Genomic DNA, 24861 nt, shown 5'->3' on the forward strand with positions numbered 1-24861 from the left:
GTCATCCACAAACGTTGACTCGAGGCCACTGGCCTCTATTTGCTTTTTTTTTTTTTTTTTCCTGTTTTCCGAAAAAGTTGAAGAATGACTTGGGGATTTATGCTATTAGGCTAACGGTATGTTGATTCTTGTGGTTATAGCTGAATTACAGGCAGGGGGAAAGATGAAAGATTTGATGTTACTTTCTATTTGTCTGTAAAATGCTACTCGGATATTAAGGATAATTCTGAATTATTTCACTGCAATTAAACATTTTGAAAATGATCTCAAAATCTGTTTATGACCCTACCATTTATTATTAATAATTTCATGTATATTATTCATTTAGCAATTTCTCTAGCAAAGTTTTAATAACAGGGTTTGGTAGCCTTTTTTTCTTATGGTTGGGGGTGGGGGGGGGCATTTAGTTTTCCATCCAAAATCATGCTAATGTTATAAAAAATCTATAATGGAAGCGTACAAATACATAGTACATTTAGAGATTTCTCCATGTATTTGTTTAGTAAGTAAAAATGTGGTGGAGAACCTTGGTTGCCTTTTACTTCACGTACGTATTTGTAAGTTAAAGTGAACCCAGTGGGCCTGACTCACCCCTGGCAGAGACCCTTTTGTTACTCGAGGAGTAACATCTGTTGCATGACACTAATCCCCCCGACCCGACCCCCTACTAGACTGTCTGCCTTTCGTGTTAAAGTGCACACAGGATTTGTGTGCATGGCGGGTGCAAACAACTTTGCATGTTTATTTCCAGCTTGCATTGTGTTTGTCCAGCCCATGGGGGGCGCTGTGTACCCATCATGAGGAGGCTGCCGGTTACAGGAAGACGTGAATCAGCACGTTTGTGGTTTATGGCCCAATGGCAATATACAGTATGTGCACCATCTGTGCCACAGAGAGATGGCTGAAGGAGTCTTGTTTCAGGCCCTGACCCTTTTCTACTTTCACAGTTTATCCTCCTTGAGCCTTCACAAAGGGGGGGGGGGGGCTAATTTTATAACATACTGTATGAGTGTATAGGAGTTCTATGTTCCACAAGCTAGCTACGACTTCAACCCGAAAATGCATCTTCCCTTGGGATAGTTCACTGGCTGCTTTAGAGTGCCTCGTCGTCACTCGTAAGTGCACACGCGTCATGGAGAGAAGTCGGAAGAGGAAGTTTTTTTATTGTTTTTTTTTTTTTCCGGAACGGATTAATGGCATTTGTTTTCATTTCAATGGGGAAAGATGATTTGACATGCGAGTGTTGTGGTTTACGATCAAATTGAAATTGTATCTCAAGGCACCATTGTGTAACTGATTGGAAGCAGGAAGTACCCTGAACTATGAGTGGCTCGGACCTCAGCCAGATACGCTGCTTTTAAACATTAAATGCAATTACTACCTACTAAATCTGACGAAATTCTATAGGACATTTGGACTCATTACAATAGGTATTATTTTCTTACAGTCAACATTTTCAGTATTAACACATTTGTTGAAATTTTAAACTATATTTAAGATTTTTTTAAAAATGAGAAATAAAAGCACATCCATTTAAACTTAATTGGTTATTCAAAAGAATGTTAGGACAAATTACGAATTTTCTTACTCAACGTTTTTTGAAAACTAAATTATTTTAAATCCTACATTTGAGTGTAGTTTTCTTTTTTTTAAATTAGCAAATAACCACGTAAATAGATCCATTCAGACTGTATCAACTGATTACCCAAAAGGATGTCAGAACTAAACAATAATGTCCTTACAGTCAGCATTTTTGAAAATTTTCAATCCATTAAAGAAAAGAAAAGTTACTACATAGTTCTATATTTGATTTTATTAGCAAATAAATAAGCAGCAGTTTAAAATTTGACATTTTCAAAACAAAATGCGGCTCAGTGCCTTAGAGATGCAGATGTTTTACAGTGAGGACATGAAGAAGTACAGTATTTTAGAGGCCCATCCTTACAATATTGCACATAAACTCGGCAGCAAAGTTAGCATGCATCACGCTTGTATAGCTGGAGTCGCACGTTGAATAGATACAAATCAGAAGCAGCCTAATTTGCATTTTTGTTTTCAATCAAATAATGGCTTCACAAGAACAGAAAAAGTATATTTTGCTTCTAACATTTGAAGTCTATCCATAGTGTCCCAGGGTCCCGTGGAATAAATGCCATTAATGTACCAAATTCTACTCAAAAATACCCTTTGCATTGCTTGACTACGCTGCAAAAATGTAATAGATCAAAAATAATTTAGTACATTCTTACGTCGTCTTGCTTCATACATGTGCCCTGTGCTCGATATTTAAAAAGCAGCCAAAAATGACTTTCCAGTGTGCCTTAAAGTGCTCATCGTGACTGTTGCAGGCCAGTTTCGGGAGCGCCCTCCTCCGCCTTGTCGCCCTCCATGTACGTCTGCAGCGACCGCCACAGGGCTTGGATGTTGCCCTCGCCGAAGCCGCTCGCCCCCTTGCGCTGGATCAGCTCCAGGAAGAAGGTGTCCTCGGCGAAGATGGGCTTGGAGAACACCTGCAGGAGGTACCTGGGGAGGGGACGTCGCGCTTGAGGACTGTGCGCTTATAATGATAATTATGAGATAATCTAAAATGATCACCTCTGCGCCTCGCTGGCTGACGAGGCCTGTTGCTGCGGGTCGGCGTCCAGGAGAATTCCGTGCCGCGCCAGCTTCTGCACGTCCTGTCCCGCGTCCTCGATCTCCTGCAGTTTGCCCACCTGTCGCGCCACAAGTTTCAATAGCCAAAAGACCATTATTTTCTTCCAATCAACATTTTGGAAATTATGTTGAAGTTATTTTAACTTTTATATTTATTTTTTACAAGGTTCTACTCACATTTGTTTAGAAAGTTAATTATCAAATAAATATGTAAGCATATCCATGAAATTTGTATTGATTACCCAAAATGATATTAGGACTTATTTTGAATTATTTTCTGACAATTGACATTTTATAAAATTATGTAAAAAAAAGAAAAAACAATTCTACATTTATTTCAAAATATTCAATGTATTTTATCTTATTTAATGTGCGAGTAAATGTGCCAGCAGATTGACTCTATTAAGACAGTATTACTTGATTAGAGAAAACAATATTAGGACTAACAAGGAATGTTTGGGGGGGAAATTAACATTTTTTTTTAAATTATGCTGGAATTATGATAAATTCTACATTTAAAAAATAAATCTATATATTTTTGGGGAAAATAAACATGCAAGTATATCGATTAAAACTGTATAAATTGATTATCCAAGAGGATATTAGGACTACTTAGGAATATTTTTGGGCAATCAACAAAATTATTAAAATAATAAAAATATATAAATGTTAATAATTAAAAAACCTCAAATGTAGTTTAACAAAACGATTACAATTTTTTTATTGTATTAGAAAATAAGCAGATCAATTATACTAAAAAATGATTACCCAACAGAATACAGTATTAGAACTTATTTGAAGCTACTTACTGACATTCAACATTTCTTCTTAATTATGTTTTCAAACTAAAACAAGTTTAATCTTTGATGTGACAGGTTTTATTGTGTCTGATTGTTTTTATTTATTTATTGCAACCTGCAAATGAATTGCCCAAACCGGGATCGGTAAAGTCGGATCTGAATTGGATTAGCGAGGGTTCATTCATTGCATTCCCTTCTTTGAAGTACACAACTAATGAGTCGTGCGAAAACAAAAGTGCTCATGAAACAGAGCCCTGAGGTACACCGAGCGTGTCTAAAAGCTACAAAATTATTTATTGTCAGTTACATGTTTGATAACCAAATAGCACGCATACTTTTGACTTTGGAAGGAACCCTGAGGCACGCCACATCAGTTTGCTTGATGATGATGAAAATTATTTTTGTTTGCAACGTCGCTACAGTTTGTTCATTCCGTGAAGTGGTGTTTGTGCAAACCTGAGTATAGTAGGCAGGCGGCGGTGAGAAAAAGCCCACGCCGGCGTCAGCCATGCTGCGCACCGCCGCCACGATGTTGCCCGTGTGCAGCCCGATGTGCTGGATTCCCGCCGCCCGGTGCTCTTTCAAGAAAGTGTTCACCTGGTTACTGCCTGGAGGGAAGCAAAAGAACACTGGGGTTGCATCAATAATTCAAAATGAATATTGTTTTGCTGTTATAATATTTGCCCGGCCGTTGTCCTCACCTTGCTTGGGCAGCGACTCGGCGAGGACGAACTTGCAGCCGGGCAGCGAGAGGCCCGACTCGCCGCACTTCCAGTAGTCCATGGCGGTCAGGCGGAGGCCGATGCCCTTCTGGTTGATGACCAAGCCGCTGTCCGCCTTGTCGTTGCTGCAAAGACGCCACACGCGCAGATGGGCTTTCACAACAAACAAACGCGTGTGAAGCGAGATCCGGCCGGTTGCCACCAAGCCGTACCAATACAGTATACAGTGGTGCCTTGAGATGCAAGTTCAGTTTGATCAAATCATCTTTTCCCATTAAAATGAATGAAAGTGCCTTTAATCCGTTCCAGCCGAGAGAAAAAAAAGTTTGAATCAGGAAAATAGCACTCTATAATATTGTACTTTATAAAAATCTATAGTAATAACAATCAAATGAAAGTTTGTGCAGCGTGATTTAATTCCTATTTCCTATTGGTGTGTGCGCTTTGGCCATCAGGGAGCAGAATAATACAAACATGAAGACAGGTCAGTCCTCAGTAAGCTGCAGTAATATTAGTCGTTCTACGCTGAGGATAAAAAATATGCCTATGAGTATTGTTATTGTCTCTCTACATGTGTTGCCCCACAGTTTGTTTAAATAACAGTTGTTTAAAGGCTAATGACAGCGACTATCGATGCTATTCACTAGCCAGTCTATGGCATTTTGTAGGGATGTTCAATACCACTTTTTTTCAGACCGATACTAGTCCGAGTATTCATTCTTGAGTATTCATTGATACCGAGTACTGATACCACTCGTACTTCTGAACATACAATTTCAATGAACACTATGACCGATAACTGAATAAAGACCTCTCTCTTTCTGACGCACACGATGACTTGTCGGTGTCAGACGGCCGCAGTGTAGCGCCAACTACTGGCGAGGAGGACTTGATGATGATCAGATTATTATTTGTTTTGCTTTAAGCATCGGTGGCTGGTACCAGCAGCTTTCACAAGGACCCGATACCTTGAAATAGCCCGATATTGTTCATTTCCTGCCAAACTGCTGCTTGTTGTGAGGCGAGTTAAGTTCCGATTCAAGCGAATCCACGTTCGGCCCGCTCACCTGTGCATAAAGAACCTCTGGAAGCCGAACAGCTGCTGGTACCACCTGAGGACTTCCCGGCTGGTGCCGGTGGGGCACGCGTAGGTGATGTGGTCCACGTGGTCCACGTGAGTGACAGCCTGCGCTTGGCCGCCCTCGGCCTCCGTCACCTGGAAGCCGGGCAAAAAGCTGCCCCGGTAGTCGCTCTTGTCGATCAACGTGTGGCACACGTTGCCCACCACGGAGCGCAGCACGGTGTAGGTGACCCGGCCCCGGGGGTCCCGCACGGTGGTGGGCGGCACCGGGAAGCTGCAGCCCAGCCGCCGCAGAGCCTCGAAGGAGCCGCGGACGTCGTCCACCTCGAAGCAAACGTTGCAGGCTGTGTCCACCGGGTAGCACGGGGGGATGTCGTAGAGGCACCCCGCGTCCGCCGGCTGCGGCTCGCCTCGGTTGGCCCGCTCGTTAACGACAAACACCGCCGTCCCGGTCCGGAAGACCAGCTGGCGCGTCCGCTCGGTCCGCCTGGTGGCGAACAGGTTGAACTTGAATTTGGAAATAAAGTCGTTGGCCAGTTTGTCCACGTTGGAGACGTGCAGAGAAACGTGGTGCAGCCGTTTCACGTAGGCCGCCATCTTGCTTGTGGGAAGGGAAGAAGTCACAGTTGGGCGCGTCCAGTTTGATTGTTTTTTTGGTTTTTTTTAAATGAACGTTTACTTTTCCATTGGAGTCAATATTGACATTAGGTGACCACATTTCCCCCCCCCCCCCCCTTAATTTTTGTAGACTTTCCTAATATCTTGATATTTTCCATGTAATGCCTTTTTGTGTATTATTTTCTAGAATTTTTGTTTTAGTTGTTTTAGCTGCGTGGAGTTTGCATGTTCTCGCCGTGCCTGCGTGGCTTTTCTCCGGGTACTCCCAACGGTTTCCTCCCACATCCCCAAAACATGCGTGATAGGTTAATTGCAGGCTCTAACTTGCCCGTAGGTGTGAATGTTGTTTGTTTCTATGTGCCCTGCGATTGGCTGGCGACCAGTTGGGGGTGTACCCCGCCCCTCACCCAAAGATAGCTGTGATAGGCTACAGCACGCCGCGACCCTATTAGGGATAAGCGGTACGCAAAAAGGATTTGAACCCCGGTAGTCAGAACTGTGAGGCAGATGTGCCAACCGGATGTGGTAACCGCTCGTACACCGTGCCTCCATAAATCAAATTTTTTAAAATATAATTATTACTATAATAATAATAATAATAATAGTAGTAGTAATGCCAGGTTTTTGATGAACATTTGTGCTAATTTATTAGAATTTTGGTCATGATGGTGGTACTTGGAGAGCTAAGTATTTTTCCCCGATCATCCAAATGTCGCAGTTCACCTGAACGCTTCGTGACTTTGTGTGGCGGCTGGCTTTCTTTTCTCCCTTTCCGGCCGTGAACGCAACGCCTGTTGTCTTCCCTCTCTCGTCCAATCACAGCGAGCGCTGCGCCAGCTGATTGTTGACGTCACCTGGCCTAGCGATTATTTGGCTGCGGCGACGTTTGGTCTCCGCGTCGTCGCCATTGAACAACGCAGTCTGGGACCATGTAGAAAAACAAACAAACACAAAAACCACCGACAACAACGTTCAAAGTCGAGGCTGTTCACAGGCCCGGCCGACGGGCGGGCTGTTTGTTTCGCGGAGCGGTGGACGTGTCGGTCGAGGTAAACATGTGAGAGGACAAAAGGCGTTTTAATACATCGATTCGGGGATATAGTTGAGCGAGGAGGAGGAAGAATCCCGTACAAGACGAACAAGGAGGGCTTGTTGCGGTTCTCCCAACAACTCTTGAACGAAACGGTAAGCGGTCGGCACGCATCGTCAACACGATTCGGGTCGTGGCACGGCGAAGTGCGTCGTCAGGTTAGCCGAGACGTGCTAAAGCGGCTAGCTCACGCGCCACCGTAGTGTTGAAATAAATGTACACCACTGGGTAGACAAACGCTGTCAAACTCCTACTCGTTGCGGTGCACATCGTAGGAGTAACGTTGTTTGTATTGGAACCTTCCAAAACCGAGTTCAGTTTGCCCTCCGAGGGCCACTATGCTTGAAAATCACACGTGTAATAGCCTCGTCCCGTTATGTATATAGATTATATAAAACTATAGAATTAATTGCCACCAACAAATTGAAGTTAAAAATAAGTCTTATATGACAACCAAGTATAAATGTTGTTGTTTGGTTTATGTTTTCAAAAATGCTTGTCATTTCTGAAAAAAAAAAGTTCAGATTTTCTGCCCAAATGAAAAGTACAAATCTATTTCAACCCAAATATGACAGATACATGATTTGCTTTAGTGGGCCACTAAATAGGTGAGTGGCCAGATTTGGCCCCCGGGCCTTCAGTTTGATATCGGTGCCATCAACCGTTGCGAAATAATATTTGAGTCACAACAAAATGTCACCCAGATCTACTTGGTCTTGGCACTGTGGCGGTGTAAATAAAGTAGCTCATTCTTTCGAACTGGCCTCGTCGGACCTGTGGGTCGAAATGACCGCTTGCAAAGGGATGGAACATTTCCAGAAAATATTCCAAATTCGAAACTTTCCATGCGAACGAACTGGGGCTTGAGAGTGATTTCATAGAAAAGGCGTCATATTCAAGCATAAACGTAAAGCTTTAGATTTGTCGGAAAGCTCAAGTGTAAATCAAGGTGTCGCCGTACTTGCATGAAATCGGCATTATATGAAAATAAGAGCCAACTGTCACTTTTGTAAATTCCTGACGACGCCCATAAATTCTTATTTCCCCCCCAAAAGTTTCCAACTTTGAAAAATTCCATCATTTCGCCACCTGTATTGTGACTGTCAAACCATATATAACTGTGGAATTGTTATATTATTACACATTCACAATCAATTGATGGATAACTAGTTTAGAATGTATTTTTGAAAAGGGGTTTGCTGGCAACATTATTAAAAATGAAAAGCGTATGGTTCCGATGTAAAAAAGTTTGCTTTAGTGGGCCACATAAAGTGGTGTTCGAGTTTGATACCCGCCACTCACTGGATCTGCCGCCCGACAGGTGATCCGCAATGACGGACCAGAGGGAGAAATGGGCCTGCGACTACTGCACCTACGAGAACTGGCCCTCTGCCGCCAAGTGCACGATGTGCCGCGCTCACAGGTCCCGGGGTCCCATCATCACGGAGGAACCGTACAAGAGCGGGCCCGACTCGGACCCGCCGAGCCGCCAGTGGGACCCCCTCGCCAGCGAGGGGGGCAGCGGCGGCCTCCTCATCTGCCCGGACTCCAGCGCCAGGCCCCGCGTCCGCCCGGCCGGCGTGGCGGAGATGGCCGCCAAGTGGTCGTGCCACATGTGCACCTACCTGAACTGGCCCCGAGCCGTCCGCTGCACGCAGTGTCTGTGCCGGCGCCCCAAAAGCGGAAGCGCCGCCGAATCGCCGCACGTGTCCGGCTGCCGCCCGGCGCCGCCCCGCTGCCCCGCGGACCCGTGCGAGGAGTACAACGACCGCAACCGCCTCGACACCCACCGGCGCTACTGGATGTGCTCGTCGTGCGCTTACCAGAACTCGCCCAAAACGCTCAAGTGCGTGGTGTGCGAGCGCCCCGAGGCCATCGAGCTGGCCGCCCCGTCCGCCGAGCGGGACCGGGCGAGGCGGCGGGGCGACGGCAGCGCCGCCCCGGGTCCTCTCGGCCAGAGGAGGTCGCCTCCTCTGGCCGAGAGGGAGGACAACGTCCAAACGGACTTCCAGAGGATCGAGCCGGCGGCGGGAGGCGTGAGCGGCAAGGACGAGCACGAGATGGACTTCAAGAAGCTCAAGCAGATACGAAACAGGATGAGGAAAACGGACTGGTTGTTTCTCAGCGCTTGTGCCGGTGAGTTCGTCTCTCATTTGGACCACGCGCAAAGAGTCAAATTGCCACGCTTGTCCTCATCCGGCAAAGCAGGAGATTTACATCTGGGCAACACCGCACTCTGCGATCAGATCATTAGATGACATCTTATTGTTGGACATTTTCAGCTGGTCACAACTGTTTTTTTTTTTTCTTCTTTTAAATCGAACATGAGTTTTGTTTAGATGTCACCTCACCTCCTCTCCAAGTAGGGGAGTAGCAGTAAAACAAGCCAAAATCCAGCTGTCGAGGGGGTAAGGGGGGCAAAGTAACGTTTTGCATCCTCTGTGTGGTTTCACCAAATGCTAGAGTGCGATTAAGTGTTAAGTCAAATTGAAACATTTCTACAGAGATGGCTGCGCTAATTGCCATGGGTAATGCCAGCACCAGTGTCTCTGCCCGAATTTGAGCCAATTTGTATATATTGCTGGGGAAAAAAAAAAAAAAAAAAACCTCTGGTCAAATGATTCCTTGGAGCTCGAACCTGAAACCAACAAATTTGCGTTCAAGGGCGTTTTATCGCTACCACTCAAGGGGGCCTTTGAGGAGCGAAGAGCGGGCACCCGGCGGCCCAGCTGGTGGCGATGAATGGACCAGTCTGGGCAGCGGCGGCGCGGCCACAAGGACCTCTTGGATGGAGCCCAAAACGCCCCCAAACCTCTTCCTCGTCAACACCACCAGAATAGATTCCAAGGGGGAAAAAATCAAAGGCGTCACACGACCGCCGAGCCTTCCTCCTGACTTTTGCTCGGAAGCTGTCGTGCAGTAAAAACATTCGAGATGCACTCGACTGGGTTTTATGGGCTGAAAATAACATTTCACAAAAATACAATTTTCAATATAAATCTGGACCGCCCCCGCTTCACAAAGTAAATGACAACGATGATTATTTTTTTTACTTCTACAATTTAATTTCTTTTGATACCAAATAAACTTTATTTCCCCCACAGAATTAATTTGCATCAACGTCCGTAGAAATAAGGGAAATTTAAAAAAGAAGCAAACCTTGTCACATTTAAGACATGCTGACGTCAACACAGGGTTTTTCCTGGCTAAAATGGAGGCAGCAGTGGTTGAAAAAAATATTTAAAGCTTTTTCGTAAATTTGCTTGAAGGGTTTTTCATAGCTGCTAATGTAAAACACAAAACAGAAACAAATGCTGTAATATGCACGCCAGGCCAATCGTCGGCGATATCACTTTATCTGGAACTGGCTTCTTAACACGCAAGTGATTTTCTCCAAAACTGTATTGCTGCTCTTGGAATTCAGTTTTAGTTACTCAATGTTATTTTGCATAACCGTGGCATCCATTTTGTGACATGAAACATGACCCTTCTGTGGACCAGGAAGTGGCCCGTCAACTGCAAGCACACAAATACGAACGTTCTGCAGTGTTTTCTCACGTTCGTTGACAGCCACCGGCGGCCTTGGCAGAGCGCACCGTTCTGGTTACCGTTTAGCTTTATTTCCATGTCAGGTGACCCACGCACACGTGCGCGCACACACACAAATGGTTCCCAGCAGCAAAGGAAGTGTCTGGCGCCTTTGAGGGCGGCCGAGCGCTTCCTCAAGTGCGGCCGTGGCAGGAGTCCGCCCGATAAATTGTGAGGGGGCTGTGTCGGGGTGGAACTGGTCCATAAGGCCTATCTCAGATTTGTTTTCCCAAAAGTCCAATTTTTTTCCCCTCATATATATATATATATATATATATATATATATATAAAAAAAATAAATAAATAAAAAAAGCGAATCGTAACATTATTCAAAACAAGTTTTGCTCTTTTCCTCCCATCTGAGATTGGATTTATTTCTTCGTACCAGACAAACACAAAACTTTTTTTTCACTGCACTATTTTTGAGAATCAAGTAATTGATGCCCCCCCCCCCCCCCCCCCCCCCCCCACAAATATTTATAATTGCCTTTAGGTGCCACAAGTTGGCACCAAAGCACTCCTTTTCTCGAAGACAGGGCTTTGGTGTTTCAGAAAGATGACAAAAACAGTTTTGCTAGTGAGTTCCCAATATTATAAATGTTAGCGGAAGTATTTCATGAGCTTTTTTTTTTTAAGAAACCAACAACAAAAAACATTTCATTAAGTAAATAACACTTAAGCCAGTTGCCAAAAAGGTTGTGCCAACTCTGTTAAGATGGTCCATAAAAAGTTCAGGGAAATATTTTTTTAAGTAAATATTTCCAAAAATGACTATTAAACATGTTAATTTGTCCCATTAAATGTTTTTTGTGTAAAAAAAAAAAAAAAAAAAAAACCCTAAAATTTGGAGCCATACTACAATACATATAAGCTTTACAGATACCATGTCTCAGCAGACATGGACTGTTTTTTATTTTTCATTTAGACGCTGACCCTAACACTTAATCAAGGTAATTACCGCCACAGGTTGTAATTTCTCCTGTGGGCTAAAAAGAGGACGTTTATTGGAGCTGTAGCCCTTATTTTTTACAGACTCTGCAAAAAGAATTTGTGTTCGCAACCAAATGAGAACGAGCGTGTTTTTTGCTCTCCGTCCCGCAGGCGTGGTGGAAGGGGACCTGGCGACGGTAGAAGCCTACAAGTCGTCGGGCGGCGACATCGCGCGGCAGCTGACCGCCGACGAGGTGCAGCTGCTCAACCGGGCGTCGGCGTTCGACGTGGGCTTCACGCTGGTGCACCTGGCCATTCGCTTCCAGAGGCAGGACATGCTCGCCGTCCTCCTCACCGAGGTCAGCCCGCCGCGCGTCGCGAAGTCGCTCGTGTTGCCGGGCAGCGGGTGCGCTTGGTCTGGTGGTGTGAATGTCGGTGATTCTCAAACGGGTGGTGTGCGGGCTCCCTCTAGGGGTACACAAAAGAATCATTAAATGAAATTGGATTTTTGCGGGGGGGGGGGAGCATTTCCCACCTCTAGATTGTAAGGGTTAAATGAGGCGTCCATCAGATCCAGAAGATTAAGTTTGACTGTTTTACTCTAATTAAGTACCCAGATTTTTCTCTGCCCCCTTTGCGCCTTCAGGTGAATCAGCAGGCGGCCAAGTGCATCCCGTCCATGGTGTGTCCCGAGCTGACGGAGCAGATCCGCCGGGAGATCGCCGCGTCGCTGCATCAGCGCAAAGGCGACTTCGCCTGCTACTTCCTCAGCGATCTGGTCACCTTCACGCTGCCCGCCGGTGACTCGCGCCCTCCATTTTGTCACGATCTGTTTTGTCACTCGCCATCTTCTAACGGCCGTTCCACACTCTCCCGCAGATATCGAAGACCTGCCTCCCTCCGTCCAGGAGAAACTGTTTGACGAGGTTTTAGATCGGGATGTGCAGAAAGGTAAGCCGTTTCTCATCACAATAGGGTTGATGTGATGGGGGGGCATTCTAGGGCAAAGCCCCCCAAAATGAGATACTGTGCACACCCGCCCCTGCAGTGTAGCCATGCCAATTTATATTAAAATAAATTTTTGGAGCTAATAATATTGAGGTAAAGTTAAAAAAGCGTATTAAACGTTGGCATCAAACTAATAACATTTATTGAGCTGCAGAAGGTCCCCCACGTTGACCCAATGCCCCCCCCCCCCGGTTAGATGTGCGCTGACGCCGACTCCGCTTCACACCAGCTCGTATGTCCTTCGTAGAGCTGGAGGAAGACTCGCCGGTCATCAACTGGTCCATGGAGCTGGGCACGCGTCTGGACAGCCGCCTGTACGCGCTGTGGAACCGCACGGCCGGGGACTGCCTGCTGGACTCGGTGCTGCAGGCCACTTGGGGCATCCACGACAAGGACTCGGTCTTGCGCAAGACGCTCCACGACAGCCTGCACGACTGCTCGCACTGGTGAGTAGCCAATACGGTCCACCTCACCGAGTTGCCATCCTAGAATTCTCCCATTTACATATTGGGGGCGGGACTCATTTGCTTGTTTTTGTGCTCAGGTAATGTTGAAGTGAATGACATCATCATTAATAAAGAAAGAAAGAAATAAATCTTCATCCTGGTTTTAAGTGCCCTAAAACTGGGGTTCCCTGTTAACAAAAATTGTTTTCAATAAATCTATGAAGTAAATATATATTTTTCAGGTTTTACACTCGCTGGAAGGAGTGGGAGTCATGGTACTCGCAAAGCTTCGGTCTTCACTTCTCTCTGCGGGAAGAGCAGTGGCAGGAGGATTGGGCCTTCATCTTGTCTCTGGCCAGCCAGGTGCGTCCCGTTGCATTGTGGGAACATCCGCGTCCCGTTGTTGGATGCTGTTGACCACCGATGCAGCTGGGTGTGACACAATGGATCTTTTCACCGTGACATCAGAATCGGAATCATCTTTATTTGCCAAGTATGTCAAAAACACACAAGGAATTGGTCTCCGGTAGTTGGAGCCGCTCCAGTATGACGACGGACACTCAAGTGACAGAGGACACTTTGGAGACAGAAAGACAAAACGGTCACTGAGCAAGAAAAGGTTGCTCGTACTTTTAACTGAAACTTGTCAGCCGATCGGAGAAGGGGTTTCTCAGAGGAGCAGACGAAATGAGACGGTCGAGGAAATGATGAGGTTTTACTCTCACGCTGGCCATTATGTTTTGCTAAATTAAATTACATTTTATGCATAGCTGTGAGAAAAGGCTGGATTGTATCTTATTTTTTGACAGAAAAATACGAAACCTTCTCGGGCGTAACCCCAGACAATTAGTTTTATTCAGGTTGGCTGTAGCCGCTCACTTTTGTGCCACGCTGAAGTACCCTGGCACCCATTGTTTGTGGGGAAAACATGTGAAAAGGTCTATCGAAGGCTCACGTGTGACACGCCAGATGACGGCCATTTTAGCTCACTGTGCCGTTTACCCACCCGATGGCACTAAAAGGATAAGAGCAGCCTTGACGTGAGATGACGAGAGCCTCCTTCGCTACTATCGCTACGTATGACGTTTGTTTTGTGTGTGTGTGTGTGTGTTTTGTGAGTGTAGCCCGGGGCGAGCCTGGAGCAGACCCACATTTTCGTGCTGGCACACATCCTCCGCAGGCCAATCATCGTCTACGGCGTGAAATACTACAAAAGTTTCCGAGGAGAGACGTTAGGGTACACGAGATTTCAAGGTGAGCTTTTTGTCAAAACTGACAAAGGACTTCATAGGATAATAATGTTATTAGAACTACAATGCTGTTCTTGTCACGTTCAGCTTGTCAATATTGCTTACAATTTCAAAAAAAGAATACAGTATTAACATATTATTTGTACTTATTTAATAAGTAGGCAGTTCTTACCAACATGAATGACTGTTAGCGTTAAAATGTGAGGAGGGAAAAAAAAAAAAAGCAGCGTATGTCACCACCCTGTAATAGAACATCTGGGTTTGCCGCTCACGTTTGTGCGCTGATAGGCGTGTACCTGCCGCTGCTGTGGGAGCAGAGCTTCTGCTGGAAGAGCCCGATCGCGCTGGGCTACACGCGCGGCCACTTCTCGGCCCTGGTGGCCATGGAGAACGACGGCTACGGCGACAATCGCGGCGCGGGCGCCAACCTCGACACGGACGACGACGTCACCGTCACCTTCCTGCCGCTGGTGGACAGCGAGCGCAAGCTGCTGCACATCCACTTCCTGTCTGCGCAAGAGGTAGGCCACTGGGTCTTTCTGGCTTTTGAGGGTGGCTAATTGAAAGGAAGACTAAAAGTATTGAATTACACAACTCTGTTCGCTGACTTTGAAGTGAATTGAAATTCCAGGAATCCGTTCCAACTCCCAAAAACTACTGCCATTTTTGTTTGCGTGTTTTTAATCCAAAAAAGATACACACTCAAAGTCACAGATACTACAACAGAATGTCAAAATGCCGACCTCAAGTGGACAAAAACAATAAACGCTCACGCACTCGACCAAGTTCATCAATGGCATAATCGGTAGGATTTAGACCGATTATCGCCGCCGATAGTCAGCATTTTGACGCATATTGGCGTTGTCCTTTTTTTATTTCTCTCTTTTTTAAATTGAAATCTGAATGAATTTAAATCTTTCAGGGAGCTATTTATTTACATTTTCAGTTCACTTGATTAGCTGCTGACCCTGGAAGTTCTTGCACTTTTTGTTTTTACTTCAAACAAGGATAAGTGAAAGATGAACATTTCAGTGATATTGAAAGTTTGGAAAGCTTTCTTTACTGTCGAGTTAGTTAATTTGCAAGCCTTTTTCTTCCATTTTCTTTGACCTTCATAATACATGCTGCTGAGCCTGGGAGCTCCCTGCATTTTTTGTTGGAATTTTAAAACAACGATGTCTGTTGCCTAAAAGGGGGAGGGGGGGAACGCTAACGTGCCTCAAATCTGAAAAGTTCTTTCATCAACAAAATTCAATTTGTATTCTTCAACATTTTGAGAGCAATGTTTTCCCTTTCACAGCAAATAAGTATCTGCTTCCTGGGGGGGAAAAACATGTCAATCTCTACTAATCGATCGTAAAAATATTCTTTGGTTGACTACGGTTCAGATTTTGTAGGAATCAAAGTTGAGGTCATAGAAGGAACGCTGAAAAGGACCAAAACGAGCCTAAAATGTCAGTTTGGTCCAAAATACGCGCCTGAAAGCGTCTGCTGGCCTTTCCCTCAGACGGGCAACGAGGAGCAGCAAGAGAAGCTTCTGCGCTCGTGGCTGGACTGCAGCGTGACGGACGGCGGCATGCTGGCCGCCGTGCAGAAGAGCTCACGCCGCCGCCACCACCCGCTGGTCACGCAGATGCTGGAGAAGTGGCTGGACACGTACCGGCAGATGCGACCGCGCGCCGCGCTCTCCGACGGCGAGGACGACGACGACGACGACGAATGAGCGAGCGAGCGAGCGAAGCGAAGCGAAGCGCACGAGATGAGGAAAATCCCACGCGGACGACTCGTCCCCGCCTTCCCGGAATCTTGACGAGCGCGTGTGCTGCGGAGGGGCGAGGGGCACTTGTCCACATCGGACTTACCAGTACTTATTTAATCAAGAAGGAAACCGCGCTAGTTTTTTGTTGTTTGCAACTTGCCTGACAGACATTTAGCCGAGAACCCGTTTGATCATTCTTGAAGTTATTTATTCTTGATTTTGTTTTGCACAGATTAACAGCTGCATCCTGTGAGGAGGGGGGAGGGGGGAGGGGGCGGGGGGCGAGGGAAGAAAGGGTGTGCGCATCGGGGGCGGGGCAACAGTTGACTGACATTTTTTACGTTTGGACGTGGAAGCTCGAAAGTGCCGACAGCGGGAAAAGACAAGCAAACACTATCAACAGAGTGCATTCAAGTGATTAAATTTGATTCAGTTGCATCTTGTTTTTTCTCCCTTGTGTGCCTGGAGTATCTGTAAAACTCAAAGTAGGAGTTAAAAATGCTTTTAGGGTTTCAAGTTGGGTTTAAAAACAGGTTTAGGGTTTCAGCCTGCTTTAAAAAGGTGTTTCGGGTTACAAAGTAGGGTTTCAAAACGGGGTTAGGGTTTCAAAGTTGGGTTAAAAACAGGTTTAGGGTTTAAAAACTGGTTTAGTGTTTCAAAGTAGGGTTTCAAAACAGGGCTAGGCTTTCAAATGAGGGTTTCAAAATGGGGTTCAGTTTTCAAAGTAGGGTTTCAAAACAGGGTTATGGTCTCAAAGTAGGGTTTAAAAAAGGATTAGGGTTTCAAAACAGGTTTAGAGGTTTAAAACGGGGTTAGTGTTTCAAAGAGTTTCGAAACAGTGTTATGGTCTCAAAGTAGGGATTAAAACAGATTTAGGGTTTCAAAGTAGGGTTTCAAAACTGGTTTAGGGTTTCAAAACCGGGTTTTCAAGACGGGGTTCAGGTTTCAAAGTAGGGTTTTAAAACGGGGTTAGGTTATCAAAGTAGGGTTTAATAACGGGATTAGGATTTCAAAACAGGGTTAGGGTTTTAAAACGGGGTTCAGGTTTCAAAACGGGTTTAGGGTTTAAAAGTAGGATTTCAAAACGGGGTTCAGGTTTCAAAGTAGGGTTTAAAAACGGGGTTAGGGTTTCAAAGTAGGGTTTAATAACGGGATTAGGATTTCAAAACAGGGTTAGGGTTTTAAAATGGGGTTCAGGTTTCAAAACGGGTTTAGGGTTTCAAAGCAGGGTTTAAAAGTAGGATTTCAAAACGGGGTTCAGGTTTCAAAGTAGGGTTTAAAAACGGGGTTAGGGTTTCAAAGTAGGGTTTCAAAACTGTTATGGTCTCAAAGGAGGGTTTAAAAAGGGACAGGGTTTCAAAGTAGGGGTTAAAAACGGGGTTAGGGTTTCAAAGTAGAGTTTTAAAACAGGGTTTCCAAACAAGACTTCACTACACTAAATGCAGGCTCTTTGTGAACTGTTTTGACATCTCCAACAGGAAAACCGGATTTGATTCCGGTACCTCAGAATTTTGGCAGAAGCAGGAAAAAGCACAAAAGTCGTCTTTTCTCTATGCATGAGCTATATTAGTTAGCCATCATCTTCTGGAGATGATTTGGCCACATCATGAAACATTTATCTTCAGAATGATGCATCTATTTACTCAAATGTTACAAATTATTTGATTTTCTTACCCGAGAAACCTGGAAATTCAGGTCTTGACAAAAGTATGCAATTTTGAAAATACTGGGGGAGAATAATTTTTGAATATTTTAAACCATTTTATTTTTATTTCGATTACAATTTGCGCAAACATTTGAAAATTGTATTGAAATATAATACATTTGAACATATTTCAAATCTGGTCATCGAAAAAAGAAAAAAAAAAACGACCTTTTTTACATCATCGGGTACTGTGGCGCCCTCTTGTGGCCTTCACAAATAAAACCACAAAACTTGGAAACAAGTTTTGTTTCAATCGTTTATTATTATTATTATTTTATTGGAACTGCACTGAATGCTAAATTTTCACCTGATACAATAAACAAATACAAATACTCACGCTAAAAACAAAAGCATATTTGCTGGGTGGGGGTGGGGTGGGGTGGCTGCTTCGCTCTGCTATGATCGCCAAACTACGGTTGAGGAGTTTTCTGCTATTGCTTTTGACAAGAGCACAGGATGAGCCTGAACAAAGGAAATAGTAGAAGAGGAAGTGGAGCACACAGGACGACGCTTATAGGAACATCCAACTAATCAATAGCGACCTAACAGGACTTGTGCCCAACTCGTCACACACTGGAGATGTGCCTCGTTTTCAGTTTTTCTTCAACTCACCACTGAAACTGCTTAAAAACAAAAAATAATAAAAAAAATAATACAATTGGGGTCTGGGGGGGGGTGGGTATTCCTGAGTCGTTAAGTTTGTCGTCACAATTTTCTTTTCCCACCGGAATAACATCGGACTCCAACAATCAAGTGTGCAAGGTGTTTTTTTTTTTTTAATTCTTGCACTTGCTAAACGCTAATTGATTTTCAGCTTTTTTTTTGTAGATATGATTTTTAAGTTTTTTTCAAGAGAAGGAAGTCGGGGTGGCTAAACAACATGTTAGTTTCAGAAGATGGGGAAGGGTCAAAGGGCGGCAGATCAGGGATAGATAGAGGAGCAGTTTAAAAAAAAGGGTGGGGGGGGGGGCTGTTTGTTTATGCATGTTCCCAAAACAAAGTCCACGGCAGTTGGCGTTCCTCTCCCCCTCCCCCCAAAAAATATACAAAAATAAAAACGAGACATTAAAAGTACAAATTCCACCAGAATCTGTCAGAATAGGGGCACTGTCTTTTGGTCCCGGTTTAGGAGGGGGCGGTTGGGGGTCTGGTAGTCCCTTGTCGCCGCTATTGCTCGGTGAGGTGCTCTCTGGGCTCGCTGTGTTTGGACGGCTGGTTGGGCGACGGCGCCTGCGAGGGGTGGGTACCAGAGGGCAGGGTGTGGGCGACGGGCACCCCGCCGGGCACCATGCCCTCTAGCGCCCCGGGAAGGCCGCCCGGCGCCACGCCGACCACGCCTGGCGGGTATCTGGCGGGAGGGGCAGAGGAGACGAGTTACTTCCCAAAAGGGCGCAAGTGAAATCAAGTTACAAGCTCAGCGGCGAGGAACGTACGCAAAACAAATATATGGAACTGCTCGAAAAAAAGTCAGCCATAACGGCCGTTTTTGATGTGTGCAATTAAATATGGAAAAAGAAAAGTTTCATGCAATTAAATTGCTGAAATGTTTTAAGTTTCAACTTGCAAGAAACAAAACCTCCATGTACATTTGTTTGTACTTACATTAAAGCTTCCCTTACCTTGTCTGGCCAATTAAAATGCATGTATCCCAAATAGTTTTTCAACCGAAAAATAACCGATAGAACATTTTTGTTAGTTATTTTCTTCAAAATTAATTAGGTTTTAATTACATTTTTGGTGTTTTTCAGTTTCAACCTTTTGAAAAAGTGTAGGTGAAAGTGAATCAATTTTTTAAAGGAATCAAATATAAAAAAAATAATAGTAATGTATTGAAATCCTTTTTAAAATATCAACAAAACAAACAGTTATGAAAGTTTCAAATGAATTCTAATTCGAATGAAGTTGGACGAAGGAGTCGAGGTGTGGAAGGGCCGAGTTACGCTGGATGATCAGCCACACTCAAATCTGACCGTAACGCAACCCGAAAAGGGACAAAAGGGGCAAAACAAAACACCAAGCATGACTGCAGCCGTCATGCTTTCAATTAAGTTGATGGCTCATCCCAGAGTTGGAGGACAGTTTCTGAAACAGATTGTGTAAATTACGGTTCCAGTTGTCCTGAAACAAAATGTGGTGAAAGTGATTATAAAGTGAATATTATTTAGAAGACAAAATAAGTTCCTCTTGATAGCCACCTCACAGATTAAATATAACAGAGAGAAAACATTTTTGATTAGCTTTTTGGGTGATTGATTTTGTTGCTATGTCGTCCATGTAATTGTTCAAACATTTTGTTTTAGTACAGACATATTGGTAGTAATTGTGCTCTAAAGCTCTTTATTTATCGTACACGCAACCCTGTTACTAAAACCATTTTAGCCATCAAGAGGAAGAGGAAAAAATGTGAGCGACATTACTCAGTAGAAATTGTGCATGTTTATCACAAAAACACTTATCACCGTTTTTCTTTTATTATTATATAGCTAAGTTTGGCCGGCACGGCGGGTGACTGGTTAGCACATCTGCCTCACAGTTCTGGTGACAGGGGTTTGAATCCCGGCCCCGCCTGTGTGGAGTTTGCGTGTTCTCCCCGTGCCTGCGTGGCTTTTCTCCGGGCGCTCCGGTTTCCTCCCACATCCCAATAAATATGTGTGGTAGGTTAATTGAAGACTCTAAATTGCCCGTAGGTGTGAATGTGAGTGCGGATGGTTGTTTGTTTTTATGTGCCCTGCGATTGGCTGGCGACCGGTTCAGGGTGTAGCCCGCCTCCCGCCCGACGATAGCTGGGATGGGCTCCGGCACGCCCGCGACCCTAATGAGGATAAGCGGTCAAGAAAAGGGATGGGTGGAAAATATTTCCTCATATCTGTACTGTTGATGCTTGATCTGGACAAATCAATTACATGATGGCTTATTAACACATTTTACTTGAAAACATAACCAAAAGTTATCAATTAAATGGTCATAAAAAATAAATAATGTTGGTTCCTAAATTGTCTTCCAAATCTGTAATGACCCATATGTCCACTAGGGGGAGTAGAAGGATTGGTGAAGGATTGCTGTGCGTGCGTGCGTGCGAGCGACACACACGCACGCGCGCGCACGCACACGCGCACGCACACACGCACGCGCGCACGCACGCACGCACGCACACACACACACGCACGCACAAGTGGGTAGCTGGCGGTCTAGTATCCGCCCCCGGTGCATTTCTTTACCTGCGCCCCATCTAGGCATTTATTTTGTCTTGGGGAACGCCGGTAGCGACGGCTGGCAGCGTTTGGTTGACGTGACTGCGTGGAACAACAACAACAACAACAACAACAACAACATGGTGGACATGACCACAACATGGTGGAGCGCAACATGCTCACGTCCCGTCATCGTCCTCGTTCACCTTCCAGCTGTGCTACGTTCCACTTCGATAAAATGAGGATTTCTATACAAAAATTTGGTCAAGTTTGTACTTTTAATATTTTTGTGTTCATGTGGAGATGCATGCTTTTCATTGGAGGGCAATGATTTGCGAACTTAGTACACACTGTTTAATAACGTTAAACCAGATTTTGGGATTTTCAATTCTCTATTCGTCTTTAACCTGTATTTTACATTTCCAAAAATATGCTTGAAATTGTAAAACGTGTTTTTACCAAAGTAAATTAAATATTTAAACGAGTACTTAAAACTATTAGTTCATTCCATTAGAAGAGGTGGTATTTATATTTTTTCTATTTTAATGAAAAAATATATTTTTAAAATATTATGTTGTGTTGGCAAAAGTGAGTCGGGATCTTGTGGAAGAATTTTTCAATACTTAAACAATAAATAAATGACACATATTGAATTTATTGCAATAAACAAGGTGAAATTGTATTTTTTCAATAATTTTTCTAAAGTATATAAACAATAAATTAAAAATACTATGTAAATGTTTTCATAGATATATTTTTAAATATTATGGATTTTTATTCAAAAAATGCTATTACATTGGTGCCTTGACTTTCGAGTGCCCCTCAAGAGTTTTTAGAGTTGCTCTTTTTTTCATCACTGTTATTTTGTGTAAGAATTTGTTTTCAAATTAAAAAAATTAATTACAAACAGTAAATTTATTGCATTAAAAGAGCTAGTATTATTTCATTAATTAAAAAAATGTTAAGACCGTCTGACTGTTTAAACAATAAGTTAAACATTTCATTTTTTGTAAATAAAGCATTTTATGAATATTTTTAATAATGTGTAAACATTTTTACATCAACACTAAACTATAAATATTTCAGTTTGTTGCTTGAAAGAGGTGTTACGTACGCTTTGAAAACGGTTATTTCTTTTAGAATGTTCTCGAATTTCCTTTGGTCAAGCGTCTGCTTTTATGCAGTCGGTCACCTGTAGGCGGCGCCGTTGAGTTCCGGGTGAACGGCAGGTTGGTCCATGACGGCCCAGGGCGCCGTGGTGACGAAGAACTCCTTGTTGACGCAGTTTCTTAAGCTGTCAGGAATACGGCCTGGAAACCGAGACACTCGTTGACTACATTGGGCCGAGCGTGTGCTGCCGCGCGGTCGCTCGGCGCGCTACCGACCCGTGATGGCTCTTCGGATCTCGGTGGCGGCGGCTTCCCGCATTTCCAGAGAGGCTTGCTCGCTGTACCAGGCCGTGTGAGGTGTGCAGATCAGGTTGGGAGCGTCTTTCAGGGGCCCTTGAGCAAAACTGAACACAAACATTTCGGAAACTTTCATATAGTGTCGACATTTTGTTGCATTGTCTTGACATCTACAGTATGTGCCCCCCCATTACAGTACCATATAGCGTCCCCTTTTCATATATTATGTTCATATACGTCCAGAGCTCCACTAAACGTACGTGCACCGGTAAGTGGTTGTTTTCCCAAAGACTGACCTGAAGGGTTCGGTCTCGTGTACGTCCAAGGCGGCCCCGCGTATCCGGCCCTCCTTCAGGGCCTGGGCCAGCGCCTTCTCGTCCACCAGGCCGCCCCGGGCCGTGTTCACCAGGAACGCCCCCTGACGCATCTGCATAGCGCAGAGGAAAAAAGAACAGTTCCACTCGTGGCTTGTGACCACAGAAAAACAGGAACGTGCAGCAGTTCCTCGACGCTGCAGCAGGTGGCGCCCTGCTCACATCATTTGGCCCACGTGACACGACAACATTGCGTCCAAAATACTCGGAACGAATGCGAAATGCTAAACACAAATATTTGGAAAAAAAATACTTTTTTTTCTTAAATATTAGGGGGAGAAAATCTCGATCAAAATATATAAATATTAGATACAGATAGCGTCACTGATGGGGTCGTGGTACACTCGCCTGACTTTGATGCGGCCAGCGTGGGTTCAGTTCCGACTCAGTGACGGTGTGAATGTGAGTGCGAACGGTCGTCCGTGTCTATAGGTGCCCTGCGACTGACTGGCGACCGGTTCGGGGCGTTGTCCGCCTTTCGCACGAAGTCAGCTGGGATAGGCTCCGGCGCCCCGCGACCCTGACCGGGAGAAGCGCTGTTGAAAATGGATGGATGGATACAAATACACAAAGACCATCCATCCATCCATCCATCCATCCAGCCATCCATCTTCTGTACCGCTTTCTCCTCACGCGGGTCGCGGGCGTGCCGGAGCCCAACCCAGCCATCTTCGGGCGAGAGGCGGGGTACGCCCTGAACCGGTCGCCAGCCAATCGCAGGGCACATAGAAACAAACAACCGTTCGGGCACACATTCACACAAAGGCCATAATAAAAAAAAAAAATGGACAAAAAACAAATATTACACAAAAATACTCTATGACAACAAAGCCTATAGGATTAACTCAAAGCGCAGTAGAAAATAAAATGTGAGAAATATAATATTCTGACAAAAAAACTAGAACAAGTCAAAATATTAAGTCAAAAATACGAGAAATAAAAATAGTAGAAAAGACACAAAATAAAATGGAAAGAATTGTAGCAAAATTGAATTCAAAATTAATACAAATATTAAATGAAAATCACACAAATATGACTTAGACTAAGAATTATCAAACGACTAAAAACAAAACAAAATACATTACAAAAAATACATTAGGACAAAAATTTGATAATAATATAAGAGTAATATATAAAGATATTGGACTTAAACAATAAAATCAAAATATAAACTAGTTGAAAGCAATTATTATTATTTTTATATCGTATTTATTTATATTATGACAAAAGTATTAGAAAATAATAATAGATTAAATATAAATAAATATTACAAAAAATACACAAAACAACTGAAAAAGATATGAATTTAAAAAAAAACAATATTACAATAAAATTACTAGAAAATTAAACAAATATTAGATTGAAAATATACAAAGATTACAAACGTATACAAAAGAATAGAGAAAAATGACCAAGATTTGACGAAAAATCTAAAATATACGAAGAAGTAGAACAAAAATCCAACAATATTGTGAGAAACATACGAGAAAATAATCCTCCGGCCAGCTCTTTCCGCTTATCCGGCGTCGGAATGTAGGGGCAGCAGCTTAAGAAAATAGCATTGGCTGCAGAGTGTACAATGGGGGAGGGGAGGGTGGCTACCTGCTTGATGGTGAAGTCGTTGATGAGGTGGTGGTTGTGCTCGTTGAGGTTGCAGTGCAGGGAGACGCAGTCGCTCTGGTACAGGAGGTCCTGCAGCGTGTAGACGCGCTGCACGCCCAGCGAGCGCTCCAGGCCGTCCTGCAGGTACGGGTCGTAGAAGATCACGTTGAAGCCGAACACCTTGGCGCGCACCGCCACCGCCTGCCCCGACCGACCTGACCACACGGCACAGCGCAACCGCCACAGTTAGTGAGCTGCGCGAGGTAGCGAGGCACTTCGCAAGTTAGCGGGTGGCCAACCAAAAACAGCAGCAGTCTTCTATATGGACACAGTAGAAATCATCATCATCATCATCATCATCATCATCGCGGACAGCACCAAATCTAACATTTTTTTTTAAAAAGGAAGACAAATCATGGGAAAATATTAGCGTTACAGGGAATTTCTTTAAAAACAAAATATATGAAAAAATTGATAAAAATACACAAACGTGTACAACAAAAAATACACATTGATTAGCCACAAATACAAATGTAGTCAAGAAAAAGTACTCAAACATTAGCCTATAAATACAAGTTTGTTCAACAGAAAATGATAAAATATTAGCTGAAAAATACTAAATTATTTGACAACAAA

General features: G+C 44.1%; 4 protein-coding genes across 10 annotated transcripts in view; 2 read left to right on the forward strand and 2 right to left on the reverse strand.

The window, feature by feature from the left end:
* lhpp (phospholysine phosphohistidine inorganic pyrophosphate phosphatase) overlaps window positions 1–2442 on the forward strand; it is a 34937-nt gene extending 32495 nt beyond the window's left edge. Inside the window, exon 8 of the mRNA XM_061705426.1 lies at window positions 2349–2442. The gene's annotated coding sequence lies outside the window, so the exon portion shown is untranslated. The remainder of the gene's footprint in view (window positions 1–2348) is intronic.
* On the reverse strand, window positions 1843–5907 carry hpdl (4-hydroxyphenylpyruvate dioxygenase-like). Its single transcript, XM_061705422.1, has 5 exons — window positions 5245–5907; window positions 4157–4302; window positions 3912–4063; window positions 2596–2714; window positions 1843–2523 (listed from the first exon to the last, which is right to left on the reverse strand). The coding sequence occupies exons 1-5, from the start codon at window positions 5853–5855 to the stop codon at window positions 2331–2333; spliced, it is 1221 nt and encodes a 406-aa protein (XP_061561406.1). The 5' UTR covers window positions 5856–5907; the 3' UTR covers window positions 1843–2330.
* Window positions 2462–16385, forward strand: zranb1a (zinc finger, RAN-binding domain containing 1a). 2 transcript variants are annotated; one of them, XM_061705420.1, is made up of 10 exons: window positions 2462–2519; window positions 8288–9102; window positions 11656–11843; window positions 12131–12284; window positions 12364–12435; window positions 12740–12938; window positions 13181–13301; window positions 14063–14192; window positions 14477–14709; window positions 15696–16385. In XM_061705420.1, exons 2-10 carry the CDS (start codon window positions 8298–8300, stop codon window positions 15909–15911), a joined length of 2118 nt encoding a protein of 705 aa, XP_061561404.1. In that variant the 5' UTR covers window positions 2462–2519; window positions 8288–8297; the 3' UTR covers window positions 15912–16385. The 2 variants fall into 2 exon arrangements, with proteins under 2 accessions (XP_061561404.1, XP_061561403.1); XM_061705419.1 differs by lacking the exon at window positions 2462–2519 and adding an exon at window positions 6049–7061.
* The window catches only part of LOC133417587 (C-terminal-binding protein 2), a 72216-nt gene continuing 62034 nt past the window's right edge, over window positions 14680–24861 (reverse strand). For 2 of the 6 annotated variants that reach the window (XM_061705416.1, XM_061705417.1), the window contains 5 exons: window positions 24226–24440; window positions 22546–22676; window positions 22229–22356; window positions 22036–22153; window positions 14690–19000 (listed from right to left, as the gene is read on the reverse strand). In XM_061705416.1, coding sequence (XP_061561400.1) covers window positions 18820–19000; window positions 22036–22153; window positions 22229–22356; window positions 22546–22676; window positions 24226–24440 — 773 coding nt within the window. In that variant the 3' untranslated portion in view covers window positions 14690–18819. Of the gene's footprint in view, window positions 19001–20870; window positions 20946–22035; window positions 22154–22228; window positions 22357–22545; window positions 22677–22971; window positions 23144–24225; window positions 24441–24861 lie in introns of those variants that run through there. The other 4 variants (XM_061705414.1, XM_061705413.1, XM_061705418.1 and 1 more) reach the window with 4 other exon arrangements.

Source organism: Phycodurus eques, chromosome 19, assembly GCF_024500275.1.
Source record: "Phycodurus eques isolate BA_2022a chromosome 19, UOR_Pequ_1.1, whole genome shotgun sequence".
Classification (NCBI taxonomy): Eukaryota; Metazoa; Chordata; class Actinopteri; order Syngnathiformes; family Syngnathidae; genus Phycodurus; species Phycodurus eques.

What these genes read in the sequence shown, in the direction of transcription:
- hpdl (XM_061705422.1), bottom strand. Translation starts at nt 5,855, where the DNA reads ATGGCGGCCTACGTGAAACGGCTGCACCACGTTTCTCTGCACGTCTCC. An exon ending in CGAGTCGCTGCCCAAGCAAG is followed by an intron (nt 4,064 to 4,156) that starts GTGAGGACAACG and finishes GCTTCCCTCCAG; the next exon opens with GCAGTAACCAGGTGAACACT. An exon ending in CGCCTGCCTACTATACTCAG is followed by an intron (nt 2,715 to 3,911) that starts GTTTGCACAAAC and finishes GTGGCGCGACAG; the next exon opens with GTGGGCAAACTGCAGGAGAT.
- zranb1a (XM_061705420.1), top strand. Translation starts at nt 8,298, where the DNA reads ATGACGGACCAGAGGGAGAAATGGGCCTGCGACTACTGCACCTACGAG. An exon ending in TCGCCGTCCTCCTCACCGAG is followed by an intron (nt 11,844 to 12,130) that starts GTCAGCCCGCCG and finishes TTGCGCCTTCAG; the next exon opens with GTGAATCAGCAGGCGGCCAA. An exon ending in TCTTGTCTCTGGCCAGCCAG is followed by an intron (nt 13,302 to 14,062) that starts GTGCGTCCCGTT and finishes TTGTGAGTGTAG; the next exon opens with CCCGGGGCGAGCCTGGAGCA.